Here is a 15173-nt window from a genome sequence, read left to right as displayed (position 1 = left end):
AAAAAAAAAAAAAAAAAAAAAAAAAAAAAAAAAAAAAATTCCATAAACGAGTGGCTGTCTTGTTTAGGCAATGAACAACACGATCACTATGTATGTATGTTTATTACATGCTTATCACAGAAGAAAAAGTCCTTTGCCTTATTTTAGGGCTTCCATGTAAAACTAGGTAAAATATGAAAGTCAATTAGAGAAAAATTTTGCTTAGGCAGTGAAAATAGATAGCAACTTATAAGCTGTATCCTTAAACCTAATCACAGATATAGAATTAGGTAAAGATAAAATGATAAGTCCACTTATTGGCAAGAAACAGGTTAGACCCCTTAAGCAGCACGTTTCTACCACTTACAAATACATAGGCAGGTCCAAAAACACCACTCAATTGACAACTCTATTTTCCAACTTAGGTAACCGTCCAAAATCACTGTAGGTAAGTGAAAAACTAGGCTAAAATAGGAAAAAGTATAGTTTCATTTAGCAAAGGCTCAAGACAGCACACAGAGAAACACAGAAGGTGAGATTCCTTCACCCTGCGGCGAGGCGAGCAGCAGTCACCGCCCTGCGCTAGGGCTGGTCTGCGCACCCACAATGAGCAATGCTGGCGGCAACACAGCCTGGGACACCGCCTCCCTCATTAGACCTGCCAGCTCATTCATAGACATCTACCCGGAACACAGTGAAGAAAATATGTCAAATGTGAGTTCTCCCTCATAAGCAATAAAATCACAGAATCAGCTGAGATTTGAAATTTAGCGTAAGCTAGGACAATTTCCTGCTTTTAATATTTTAGATTTGACAAACGTTTCCACATATAGTTAGAGAGGCTTATAGAATAATTTCAAATATCAAATAGAGAAGCTGCTAATTCGTGGACTTTATGACTTCAGTTAATTCTTCAAATGTTTAGACTTCAGAGCTGCTAATGACACTAAACTCAATACCATGTTTGTTGAGTCTGTCAATCAACTTTGTTTTGGAGAAAGCTGCTCCAGGTGTGAAGACCCCGCCCCTGCAAAACAATAACAAGAGAAAACAGTGCACACGCTCCTCTCCAGTCTTCTCCTATTTGATCGGCCTCACTCTCAAATTGCTACAGAATTCATGAAAACCTGAGTCTTCATGCTAATCATGGCTACCTTTGACTCCATTCCTAAAATCAGCCCAATCAATATTAGTCAGGAGAAACTAGCGCCCCAGCCAATGCTGTCTGGTAACAGCCAACAACGGCTGTTCCTGGCCATGCTGTTTCCATTCTATGCGTGTGTTCAAGGGGCACACTAGGTGTCATCACCCTGAAGAACTGCTGCTGTTTCTAAAGACAGTCCTCAGACTCAGGGGGATTAAAGAAAGACGTGAATGGAATAAACTTAGGTAATCAATTATTATTAAAGTCTAAACAGAACTTAAATTAAATTAAATTGGACGAAAAATAAGTTCTTAAAAATATAATTTGTAAATGCTAAATATTTTCAAAGGGAACATAAGTATTTAAAAAATTTAATTAGGTTTCACTATATAAAATTTCTTTTATTATTAATCCCATTTTAGGTCATGCCTGATTTACTTCTCAGCAGCAGGCCTATGCTCATTTGAAAAGGTGGCCTAGTTTTAGGGTGACAGCTAAATGCTCCAGTAAGACAGTAGGTCTGATCATCATCTAGCCAGGATCCCATGATTCCATTTATGCCGGTGTCAGTCAGGGATGCTACTGCCAGCGGGGTACAGTTCAGCACTAACCGGAGGCTCCTAGTAATATGATCTAGCAACAGGGGCCCTCTTTGACTGTCTGACTCTGGACTTGAGCTATTTTTATAAGGAGCTAAAGTTAACTTACAGTTCTCAAACTCTCTCTGTGGGCTAAAGAGAGTATTGATCTTATATAATTGTTATGAAAACTGTTCTCTCTCCTCTCATTTACCTCCTCATTTGTTCCTCTGACCGGCTCTGGGCTGGTAAGAAACTCTCCTTCTCACAGTTCTAATTTAACTATATTTTGGATCAAAAGAACTGAACTATAAATGCTTATGTGCAGACCCAAAGCCTGAAAATCAAATCAAAATAAGCTAAAATATAACACAGATAAAAAAGGTATCTTCTAATTAAAAGAAAACCAAACTCACGCCTTAGGCAGATCAGAAGCATCGTTTAGAAGAGTCATGGCTGCCTGAACCATGGCTATGGGGGTAGCCACATAGCCAGCCTCTGCAGAAACAGTTGATCAAGGAAAAAGAAAGCATTCATGAAGTACCCGTTCAACAACATCAAACACCAAATGGTAGATTTTATATCTAACTCTAGGTATACAGATTTTTTTCAATAGACATTCTGGTCACTTAACAAAAATAACATTTCTATAGTATTTATTAAGTGTTAGGAACTGTACTAAGTGCTTTACATCTATCAAACTTACTTAATTTTCATAACAATTATATAAGGTCAATACTCTTTTTATCCCACAGAGAGAGGTTAAGTGACTTGTCCAAACTAACATGTAGTGACTGAGTCAGAATCAGACCCAGGCACCTGGTCCAGAGTTCACACTCTCATCCACTGCACTGCTTCTTGATAGTGACTGAAGCCAGTGATGCTCAGCTTTTTGTTTCCCTACTACTACACTGAGCCGATCCCTATCTGTATTCATACACTTCACTTAAAAACAACACACAAAAAAACCCCTCTCAATTTTTTCTTAAAGAAAACAACTGACTGAAGTTTTTAAAAAGTTTATAAACACAGGGAACATAGGCATTTGTAATCCTGTCAAATAATGAAAATACAGTCAACTTACCTTCAAAAGCCAGGTGGGAATTTGAAAAAAGGGCAAGATGGAAACACACTGTCATCTGGCTTGATTAAAATCCCCCATGGGCCAGGCATGGCAGTTCATGCCTGTAATCCCAACACTTCAGAAGGCTGAGTCAGGAGGACTGCTTGAGTGCAGCCTAAGCAACATAGTGAGACCCCCATCTCAATAAAAAATAAAAAATAAGAACCTGTGACCTATCAGGGATGACAGTAATTACACTACAATTCACAAGTGGACCTGTCTCTGCATAGTTCTCTAAAACTTTTAGCACAAGTTCTTGAACGTTTTTGGGCAACATTCTTTTAACAACCTATCAGAAGCCATTCCCACCCCTGGAAAAGTGCACATGTGCATATATTTTCCAAACAATGTCAGAGTATTCAGAGACACTAAAGAAATCCTAGGTTTGGCACAGTGGCTCACACCTGTAATCCCAGCACTTTGGGAGGCTGAGGCAGGCGGATCACGAGGTCAGGAGTTCAAGACCAGACTGGCCAACATGGCGAAACCCCATCACTACTAAAAAATACAGAAATTAGCTGAGCATGGTGGCTGGTGCCTGAAATCCCAGCTACTTCGGAGGCTGAGGTAGGAGAACTGCTTGAACCGGAGGTTGCAGTGAGCCGAAATCACGCCACTGTACTCCAGCCTGGACTACAGAGTGAGACTCCATCTAAAAAAAGATGAAATCCTAGACCACAGATTTGACTGCTGTTATAATTATACTAGTTGCATATGAGACTCAAACAGGTTAATATCAACCAATCCCTTTTCTTATGAATACTAATTAAAATTTGCTATTCTGAATTATTGAATCATATTTAAAAAAAAAGCCAGAGGAAAGGATGCACTAATAAAATTGGATTATATCAAAGTTTCAGTCTTCTACAGAATAATTTTAAATTTGTACAAATGTATTTCTAAAACAGTTAAGCTTTAAAACGAATATATTGTAATGGCATTCTACTTTATAGCTTAAGAGTATAAAACTCCCAAAGCACTCTTTTTTTTTTCTTCTTTTTTCTTTTTTCTCAGCATTCTTAAGTGATATGTGAAATACCTGGTCCTTTCACCTGAGTACAGATTTTGATATTTGGTTTGTTCTTATCAGTACCCATGCCTTGACCGTAACCTTGACCAAAGAATGTCAACGTAAATGATGCGGCATCCATCTGTGAAAGAAAGCAAAGGGTGCATTGAATAAACACATCATTTCCTCCTGGACCAGAGTGAAACTGACTATTCTATTCCAAATGAGACATTCTCAATAGACGAAAACATTATTTTATCTGCCAGAATATCCTGTCATAATTTAAGCACAGAGCTATAATCTCATTTACATAAAGAGTGTCTGAAGCACAGTGGGTCAAGTCTTCGATGGTACTGTCACTGCACTGAGGAAAAGTAAAAACAAAAGAAAAATATTACTTTAGTGATCTGAACACAAAAGAAAGTATTACCTGTTTTTGTGTTGGGCCTTGTTTTGAAAAATGGCCAAAGGAGAAGAACCATGGGAACTAAAGGAAAAACAAAAACAAAAACACCTTCAGTGATTTTTTAAAAACGCATGGAAAATACTTCTAAAGATCTAATTTCATAAAAATCTTACTTACTTTTATGAGAAGTTGCCTTCCAATTCCAAACCTCACAAAGAATAAGAAGAAAAGTCCCGCAAACATCAGCTTAATAACAGAGGTGATGCCTCCCACAGCTACATAAGCAGCATACTGAACCTAGATTCAGAATACAAAGTTAAAACGTGTGACTCCCTACGTTTCAGACCAAGTCATACAAGAATGTTAGCTACCTGTACCTTCCTCTTCCCCTTTACAAATGCATCCCGTTCTGAAACCTTGTTCGGAAACCAGGCACTGGGAGCCGAGTTTTGTTTGTCAGACCCGGTGAACAGGAAGTACGGTAGCCTACTTTTTTTTATTCGGTACCCTACTTTTTAAAGAAATTGTTTACAAATGGTAATTACCTTCCCCTACTTGGACACAAAAATCTATGTCACCCATAATACATCTGAGTTTAGCAATCATACACTACAGAATGCAGACTCTACTTACAACCCCTTCTATGAGAAAATGCCCTCCACCTTTTAACTTGAAATAGTTTCCTCTTGAAGTCTCGGCAATGAAAGCAATTACTTTCCTCACCAAAAGAAGCAGGACGGCACTCCAGAGACGGCAAGGAGAGAAGGGACAGAGAAAGTTCCAGATATCTCCACAAGCAAGAGTTTCTAGCAACTGAAATGCTAAACAGGGATTCTGGGGTGCTTAATGACACCAGGATTTCCTGTATTGAATTTGCTGCTATTGTGTTACATTAAAAAGTTATTCAGCAGCCAGGTATGGATCACAGGGCAAGGCTATAAAATACAGAATGTTCTACCCTAATGATTCTGTGTATTTCCAGAGCATGAAACATGTATTATTTAGCTCTTCCTTTTTCTGCCTTATAAACAAAAATATCCTACATTGAACAGATAGGGGAACTGTAACAAACACAGAATATTCTTTATTGATAAATAAACCATATATACTTACTGGTGATTCCTCTAAATTTTCATACAAGTAACGTTGAGTCCTTCTTACAACAGACACATCAGATCCCATAAAAGGAATGGAGTAACTTTTGAGTTCCCGACAGTAAGAAATTGGCCACCTGCAAGACAGATCTATGAATATTTTGTATTTCCTGCAATTATGGTGTCCACAACTTTAGCAAATGTCTGAATAAGCAAATCAGTGGCAGATTATGGTGGCTCATGCCTGTAATCCCAGCACTTTGGGAAGCCAAGGCAGGAGGATCACTTAAGGCCAGAAGTTTGAGACCAGCCTGGGCAACAAAGAGAGACTGTCTCAAATGAAAAATTAAAAAAATAAATAAATAAAAAGAATGCTAACTTTAACAGCCCACCCCTAAATTCAAATCCTAAAGTTCTCGTATATGTCCTGCAGTGTAAAACTAAACTAAAATAAATTTTTAAAAGAGAAAAGTTCTCACATAAAATTTAGTTGACGGTTGATTTCTATATTGATAGTGAAAAGTCATAAAATTCACTTATTGCCTAGGATTCAAATTATATATGAAGTACTTAAGCTTATGGTAATATATTAATTATATCCTATTTATCTTTGAAAACAATTCTGAACTTACTACAAAATAGTCTCCAAGCTTTTCTTAGTAACGTACTTTATTAATAGCCAACCGAATAATATACTTAGACATATTAAAAATAGATTTTAATATACCTTCTCTTCAATTTTGGACCAACAAATGGGACAGGTTTCAGATTTGATGCATGTCGTAGTTTTTTCAAACTATTCTGATCTCCAAAACCATAAATTGCTGACTTCCAGGTACCATCATGAATGCTCAACCCCTAATAAAATATTTCAAGAGTTAAAGAAACATGTCTTAAGGGGTAGTTACTAAAATGTGAAGCCAAGTATCTTATAATTGTTACAAACAACATTTCACTTATATTTGGACAAGATATAATCCCTTATTTAATCATCTTGAGGTGGATTTTCATGACCAGCTAGGCAGTAGTAACATTCATGAGCTTGATCATATTCAATATTTATACCAAGAGAAGGCTTTTCTTCTCCCCTCCTAAAATTCTTTATACTCTGTAGTAAGTTACTTAGTGTTACTTCATCAATTTTACTCACCTAATTGACCATATTCCTTCAAGATCAGCCACTCTAATCCTTTCTTTTTCCTGCCCCATATGATCTGTAGGAATAGCCACCCTAATCCTCTGTCCTACACAAATTCCTCATCGTTTCAGGATATGTCCACGTGCACATTTATGCATATATACACTGTGCACTGCCCATCTCTCCATCCTGTTACACCTGGTTCCCCATCTACCTCCAACACCTCTTCTAGCCCCAAGTTATAGATCTGTCTTCCTACAGAAGTCTTGGTAAAATAATTTTTTAAAGAATTTAAAGTTCACTAACATGTATATTTTCTTTCCTCAATCCCTTGATTTCTTTTTGGTATCACAGCCAGTACACAGTCCTTAGTAGTTGCTTGATCATACCCAGACTCTCATTTCCTCACTTATTTTTTATCCTTTCATGAGACTTTGAGCTCTCAGGCTTTCTATTCTCCCACTATTCTTTACAGCTTCCCCTGAGAAACGAGTGGCTGAGAGGACAGCCCAGGAGAGGACATGACCTCTGAACCTGCTGCCACAGCGCTGACCTTCTTTTTTTTTTTTTTTTTTTTTTGAGACAAAGTCTCACTCTTGTTGCCCAGGCTGGAGTGCAATGGCACCATCTTGGCTCACTGCAACCTCTGCCTCCCGGGTTCAAGTGATTCTCCTGCCTCAGCCTCCCAAGTAGCTGGGATTACAGGCAATTGCCACCAAGCTCGGCTAATTTTTGTATTTTTAGAAATGGGGTTTCACCATGTTGGCCAGGCTGGCCTTGAACTCCTGACTTCAGGTGATCCTCCCACCTCAACCTCTCAAAGTACTGGGATTACAGGTGTGAGCCACTGTGCCTGGCCTTGCACTGACCTTTCTTTAACTAACTTCTAGGTGGGCCTTTTAATTTTCTTTCATGAATATTTAAACTTCATTTATTACTTTGATTGTACATAATTGTATTATATCCTTCCCTCTATGTTGTTTACATTATTTAGGTGAACAAAGTAATTTAGAAAGACTAAATTAATTCTGTCAAAACTAATTCTGTCACAAGATTTTCAAGGAGGGATATCTGTGAGGCAGATTATGAAGGAATCTTTCATTGTTAATAAACAAAATAAGAGAAAAAATAAAACTATCCCAAGATTGAGGTTTTCCTATCTTAGCTTTGATGAGACTGAAAAGCAGAGATACCAAATCTAACTTTCATTTTGGCACAGATTTAGTTCTTCAATTTTATTAAAAGTATAACATAAGAACTAAAAGTTGTAAAGGTTCAATCTGTTAATCTACTCAATCTGAGCAGCATTTAGCCACCTAAGCATTCATCCCTAAACAATACAATTAGTTTTCCCTGTTTCTAAACTTTAGAGAAATGTAATCAAGCATGATTTATTATTTAGCATTTGGCTTCTTATGCTCAAAATTATGACCTTAGGATTTATCATGTGTTGTAAATAACTCCTACACTGCAGCTAGCCTTTTGACTTTCTTAACCATGTCTTTTGAGAAATATTCTCAATTTTAAATGTACACAAATGTAACACTTTTTCATTATATTTAATGACTCTTTGTCTTTTTGTAGAAGTCATTACCAATGGTGAGGGCATCCAGAATCCATCTAACCTTATTTTTGTACAGGGTGCAAAAGTATGAATCCAACTTCATTTTTTCTCCATGTAGATACTCAATTCTCCCAGCATCATCTATTGAAAACCCCCTTGCTATTTCTGCCATCTTGAAGCCTTTGGAGGCCTGCTGGGAGGAGGAGTTCTAAAAGACAAACATGTCTGGAAAGCTGTGGTCCAAGGCTATTTTTGCTATCAGTGGGTCTCCAGAACCAAAGGGAGGACACAGCTCTTCTTAAAGCTGAAGGTATGTACGGCCGAGATAAGAGGAGATCTGATTTGGGCAGGAGATGTGCTTATGTCTACCAAGAATAATACTGACTCTTAGCAGCAAACCAAACAAAACCAGAGTCATGTGGGGAAAGGTAACGTGTGCCCACATAAACAGTGGCACGATTTCTGCCTAATTCCAAAGCAACCTTCCCACTGAGGCCACTAAACATAGAAGCCCTGTGATGCTGTACTCCACAAGGATGAAAAGTAAATAAATACAAATAAAAGTAGATTTGTAAAAAGAAAATTAAAATGGTAGGAAAAGCCCTTAACCATAAATCAAGGGTTTACATTGACTTAATAACAGGTCTTGATACCCAAGCACGTCTTTCTGCCTTATTCTTTCAGGAATATCTTACCTATTCTCAGCCCTTTGAATTTCGATATACATTTTAGAAACAGCTTGTCAAGATGCACACCAAAACAAAACTTGTCTGTGATATTTTGGTGGGAACTGTACGAGATTATCAACAACTTTGAAGAAAATTTACAACTATAAAATGGATTCATATTTTAATCCATGAATACGGTGGATCCTTCAATTTCTGTCTTTTTCTGGTCCCTCAATAAAGGTTTATCGTTTTCTTCACAGAAATCTTGTACACTTTCTATTACTCATTCTTAGGTACTTGATTTACTTAATGGTATCATAAATGGTCTTTTTTACAAAAATAATCACCTTCTAACTGTAGTGGGCATACAGAAATACAGCTGATTTTTATATTAATTTTATATCCAGGAAAAATAAAAACTATTGTGGAAATAAATGAAACAGGATAGAAAAATCAACAAAACCAAAAGTTGGTTCTTTGAAGAGGTCAACAAAACTGACAAATTTCAGCTAGACAACTGAAAAAAAGAGAGAAAGAAAATCCAAACTACTAAAATCAGGAATAAAAGAGGGAACATTACCATCAACCTTACAGAAATAAAAGGGAGTATAAAGGAATACTATGAACAAGTATGCCAACAAATTAGATAACCTAGGTGAAGTGGACACATTCCTGGAAAGACACTGTTATGTGCTGAATTGCTTCCCCCCCCCCAAAATCAGAACTTGATATGCTGAAGTCCTGACCCCCAGCAGCTCAGAATGTGACCTTGTTTGGAAATGAGTTTTTCCAGCAATTCACAAAACTCTTCTATGAATTCTAATGTTATCTGTAGATTCTTTTTATTTTCTACATTCACGGTTATATCTACAGAAAATAGTTTTGTTTCTTCCTTTCTCAACTATTTGCAGTTAATTTCTGTTTTCCTGCCTTACTCCTCTGGCTAGGATCTGGCTGAAGTAACGAGAGTGGGCATGTGTATCTTGTTCCTGATGCCAGAGCAAAACACTTTTAAACACTGGGTGTCACATTTCTTACAGTTTTTGTTTTAAAGAGATGGGTCTCTTGTTCTGATACCCAGGCTAGAATATAGTGATGTGATCATAGCTTACTGCAGCCTTGAACTCCCAGGCTCAAGCTATCCCTGCCTCACCCTCCAAGTAGCTGAGACTACTGGTGCACACCACCACACCCAGGTTGCTACAGCTTTTTTTTTTAAAAAAGAATCTTCCCTTCTACTGTTAGGTTGCTGTAAAATTTAATCATGAATAGATACATTTTATCAAAAGCCTTTGCTCTATCTACTGACATGATCATATAATTTTCTAACTTTAGCCTGATAATCAGGTGAATTATAGAGATTACAGTGTTAAACCTTGTATTCCTGCTCTAAAACCAATTTAGTAAAAAAATATTATTCTGCGTATATATTACTAGTTTTATTTTTATATTTTTTATTTTTTTTAGAGATGGGGTATCATCATGTTGGCCAGGATGGTCTCAAACTCCTGACCTCAGGTGATCCACCCATCTCGGCCTCTCAAAGTGCTGGGATTACAGGTGTGAGCACCACACCCGGCCCATCACTAGTTTTAATTTACTAAATTTTGTTTAGGATTTTTACATCTATGTTCCTGAGACTAGACTAAATTTTTCCATTACGGAATTGTTCTTGCAAGGTTTTGAAATCAAAGCCATGCTAGCCTTGTCCATTGAATTCATTCAACAATTATAGAGATGCTATGATGCGACCAGCACTATTCTAGGTGTTCAGTGAAATAAACAGAGAAAGATCCCTCCTTTTGTGGTGCTCACATTTAGAGAGAGTGATAAAGCCAAAAGAAAATATAACATACAGAATTTAGAAGGTGGGAAATACTATAGCAAAAAAGAAAAAGGCAGCAGGTAAAATGAACTGGAGTGCTGGGCAAAGGAGTTGGTTTGCAATTTTAAACTGGATGGTCAGGATAAGCTTCAATTAGGAAAGCAACATTTTAGAAAAGACTTGTAGGCGGTGAGGGAGTGAGTCATGCAAATATCTGGGAGAACTGCTTGCAAGCAAAGGAAACAGCCAGTAAAAAAGCCCCAAGGCAGAAGTGCGCAGGCGTGTTCAAGGAACGGAGTGGAAGTCAGTGTCAATGAGGAACACGCACGGAAATGCCGGACGGAAGGCTGGAGAGGTAACTGGGGCCAGATCATTACAACCATTCGCACTACGGTAAGGACTCGGCTAAAAATTCAGAGCTGAGGAGTGCCATGGTCTAGTTTTTGTCTGAAAAGGATCACAGTGACTGTACAACAGGTGGTTGCAAGATTAGGGTGGTAACAAGGGAAGTGGTAAAAATGATCGGATTCTGACATAGTGTAGTGTCAACAAATTTCCTGACAGGTTGCCCAGGTCTGGCACTAGACTGTTGTTCTGCAGCTATTCCTTATCCTTCTTAAGCCTTTTTATTTATACTTAAAAAATAGGAGCCGGGCGCGGTGGCTCAAGCCTGTAATCCCAGCACTTTGGGAGGCTGAGGCGGGTGGATCATGAGGTCGAGAGATCGAGACCATCCTGGTCAACATGGTGAAACCCCGTCTCTACTAAAAATACAAAAAACTAGCTGGGCATGGTGGCGCGTGCCTGTAATCCCAGCTACTTAGGAGGCTGAGGCAGGAGAATTGCCTGAGCCCAGGAGGCGGAGGTTGCGGTGAGCCGAGATCGCGCCATTGCACTCCAGCCTGGGTAACAAGAGCGAAACTCCATCTCAAAAAAAAAAAAAAAAAATAGTACCCAGGAGTGGTGGTGTGCACCTGTAATCTCAGCTACTCAGGATGCTGAGGCAGGAGAATCACTTGAACTCGGGAGGCAGAGGTTGCAGTGAGCCAACATCATGCCACTGCACTCCCACATGGGCAACAGAATGAGACCCCATCTCAAAAAAAAAAAAAAAAAAATTGATTCATAGACTGATTCTGATTACTCTTAGGAAAGGAAAATAATATTGGGCCCCCAAAATCACTAGAAAAACTCTAGCTACGAACTGCTTAGGGCAAACCTGCCTCCCATTCTATTCAAAGTCACCCCTCTGCTCACTGAGATAGATGCGTATCTAATTGCCTCCTTTAGAAAGGCTAATCTCAAAAGAATGTAATATTGTGCGTCACCTGTCTGTGACCTGGAAGCTCCCTCCCCACTGGGAGTCTTCCTGCCTTTGCTTCAAGTTGTCCTGCTTTTCCAGATTGAACCAATGTACTTCTTACATACTGATTAATGTCTTATGTTTCCCTAAAACGTATAAAACCAAGCTGTGCCCCCCTACCACCTCGGGCACATGTCATCAGGACTTCCTGAGGCTGTGTCACAGGAAGGGTGTATCCTCAACCTTGGCAAAATAAACTTTTTTTTTTTTTTTTTTTTTTTTTTTTTGAGATGGAGCCTCACTGCCACCCAGCCTAGAGTGCAGTGGTGCAATCTCAGCTCACTGCAGCCTCCACCTCCCGGGTTCAAGCGATTCTCCTGCCTCAGCCTCCGGAGTAGCTGAGATTACAGGCACCTGCCACCACGCCCAGCTAATTTTTTGTATTTTTAGAAGAGATAGGGTTTCACCATGTAGGCCAGGCTGGTCTCAAACTCTTGACCTCAGGTGATCCACCTGCCTTGGCCTTTGAAAGTGCTAGGATTACAGGCATAAGCCACCAAGCCCAGCCTAACTTCCTCAATTAACTGAAACTCGTCTCAGATTTTCCAGGTTCATACTCTATTACCCCAGGTCACATCAGCTGGTTTAAGAATGAGCAAAATGACTAATCTTCTCTACTGTTTGACATGTAACGCTGGTAGCTCTTCCCAAGAAATCATGAACCTTTATGACAAAGAATATTTGGAGCTACCAGTACCTTTCCTGTTCTGTCCAGAGCCTACATAAAAGTAGAAGAAACAAAAGGAATAAAAAGAGAGAAATGAGGGGAAAAAAAAGAGTTCAGACAATATCATTTCAACATCTAGATCCAGCCACATTATTTACTTGCAGACATTTGGTTACATGAATCAATAGGTTCTTTTTTGTTTTGCTGGTTTAAACTGGGTTGAGCTGGGTTTCTAACAAGTGCTTTTCTCATTCTTGTTTCTGAATGTAACAGCTGTGTATCACCTGTCTGTGACCTGGAAGCTCCCTCCCCACTTGGAGTCTTCCTGCCTTTGCTTCAAGTTGCCCCGCTTTTCCACATTGAACCAATGTACTTCTTACAAAATAAAATAAATTATATTTTAAGTCAAAGTAATTTTGTTAATTTAGTATCTTTTTAAAAATTACACATGGTGATTTTCACACATTAAAAATTATAAATACATTTTAAAAATTAGTCTAAATATGTTTTAAGACACATGTATCATTTCCAAAATATTTTTACTATTAACTTGAAACAACACAAGACAAACAGAAAAACCAACCTCAGGCCCTGAATGTATAGTCAGGAAACTTTCCACAGCAGTCAAAGTACCTAGAGAGTAGGAGAATGGTAAAAAGTAAAATAAAATGTGAAATATTTAGGACAAGTAATAACAAACAATGCCTACTCAACTCAGGGACTACCTTTTCTAAGCCTACAGCTTACACAGAAAATCTGTATAGACAGCAGTTTTATTATGTTTGTGCAAACAGATTTAAGAAGTAGCTCTGACCAGGTAAACAATCAGAAAGAGTAGTCTAGCATAAACGCTATCTGCTAGCACTGACAAAGTCTTCTTAGTATTTAAAGTCTAACGACATTAAGAATCTCCCCCAATAAGGCAACAACTGCACTCACTAGAATTCTGGAAGGCTCTTTAGGACACAGTTACCAAATAGATCTACAGGGCTGTAATCTAACCCTACCCACAGAAAGAACACAAAACACCTAACGCAGTAACTCAATAAACGTGGACCACCTGCACCAAAGTCAGCTGCACTACTTGTTAAGATGCTGACTTCTAGGTTTCAGCATCTGAAAAAAAATTTTTAAACAAATCCTAAACTAATAATTCTCCCTGAAGAAGGAAAAAAGTCTTATTCAAAATAAAAACAGAACAACCTCAGGAAACAGGATTACCATGAAAAAAAACCTGTAAACTTCACAGGTTTTAAAGAATTATTTTAATAAATGGGGATATATTAGGTCTAAAGACTGTAACACTGAATATTTTGAATTTCACATTTCAATTGAATTTCATATTTCAATTCACATTTCACTTATTAATTGGAGTGGTTCCAGTGTTTCACCATTAAGTACAATACTGGCTACTGCCTTCTCACATTTATTATGTAAGAAACTATTCTATTCCTAAATTCCAAAAAAATGTAAAATCAGTAAATGGTGTGAGTTTTGAATTTTCAGATCATTTTTTGAGATGGGCATATACGCAGCTGCTCACCTGATCCTACACGATTATATAACTTCCTAATGCTAAACCTTGTTCTCAATATATCGTTCTTCTAAAATGCCACTGGATGAGCCGGGCATAGTAGCTCACGTCTGTAATCCCAATACTCTACAAGGCCAAGGTGGGAGGATCACCTAAGGCCAGGAGTTCAAGACCAGCTTGGGAAACATAGTGAGACCCCACCTCTACAAAAATATTATAAAATTAGTTGGGTATGGTGGCATGAGCCTGCAGTCCTAGCTACTTAGGAGGTTGTGGAGGGAGCACTGCCTGAGCCCAGGAGTTCGTCACAGTGAGCTATGACAGAGCAAGATCCTGTCTCTAAAAAAAACTTTTTAAAATGGCACTGGATTTATTAAAATTTTATATAGTATTTTCTTTTTACTTCTAATTTCATGAGCAAAATTTGTAGTTTGTGTGTGTGCGCTTATCTTTGCTGGACTTCGGCTTCATAGTTTTGCTAACTTTTTAATATATACTGAAACATTTTCCAATTTTTTTAAGTTCTAGAACACTTTATACAGCACTGGAGTTATCTGTTTCAGGTAGGTTTTTTTGGTCTTGTTTTGTTTTTCAAGAGATAAAGTCTCACTCTGTAACCCAGGCTAGAGCACAGTGGTGCAATCAGAGCTTACTGTAGCCTCAAACTCCAAGGCTCAAGTGATCCTCCTATTTCAGCCTCCCGAGGAGCTGGGACTTATTACAGGTGCAGACCACCACACCTGGATAATTTTTTTTTATTTTTTAGAGAAAAGTCTTGCTGTGTTACCCAGGCTGGTCTTGAACTCTTGGCCTCCAGAGGTCCTGCTGCTTCAACCTCCCAAGTAGCTAAGATAATGGGTGCAAACCACCATGCCCTGCTCAGGTAATTTTCTAAACAGACACTCTTAAATATGTAAAACATTAGTAACTTCAAATGTTTTCTTGTAACATTATTTTCTCCATTCTTAAATAACTGTCTCCACTTCTGTGTTCAATACTTTCTAGCTTTGCTGGCTAAAAATTTAAAACCTGATGGCCGGGCACGGTGGCACATGTCTATAATCCCAGCACTTTGAGAGGC

At 38.3% G+C, this 15173-nt stretch overlaps 1 protein-coding gene across 1 annotated transcript in view; it reads right to left on the bottom strand.

Annotated features, from left to right (window-relative positions):
- Positions 1-738: 738 nt before the first annotated feature.
- Positions 739-15173, bottom strand: part of SCCPDH (saccharopine dehydrogenase (putative)) — a 31548-nt gene continuing 17113 nt past the window's right edge. Inside the window, exons 5-12 of the mRNA XM_039464253.2 lie at positions 13142-13191; positions 6061-6191; positions 5353-5470; positions 4417-4536; positions 4264-4320; positions 3864-3975; positions 2118-2199; positions 739-1006 (exon numbers count right to left, since the gene is read on the bottom strand). Of these exons, the coding sequence (XP_039320187.1) occupies positions 901-1006; positions 2118-2199; positions 3864-3975; positions 4264-4320; positions 4417-4536; positions 5353-5470; positions 6061-6191; positions 13142-13191 (776 nt within the window). The 3' untranslated portion in view covers positions 739-900. The remainder of the gene's footprint in view (positions 1007-2117; positions 2200-3863; positions 3976-4263; positions 4321-4416; positions 4537-5352; positions 5471-6060; positions 6192-13141; positions 13192-15173) is intronic.

Source organism: Saimiri boliviensis, chromosome 14 (genome assembly GCF_048565385.1).
Source record: "Saimiri boliviensis isolate mSaiBol1 chromosome 14, mSaiBol1.pri, whole genome shotgun sequence".
NCBI classification, from domain to species: Eukaryota; Metazoa; Chordata; class Mammalia; order Primates; family Cebidae; genus Saimiri; species Saimiri boliviensis.
The sequence above is the reverse complement of the archived record's forward strand: the minus strand, read 5'-3'. Positions and strand labels throughout refer to the sequence as shown.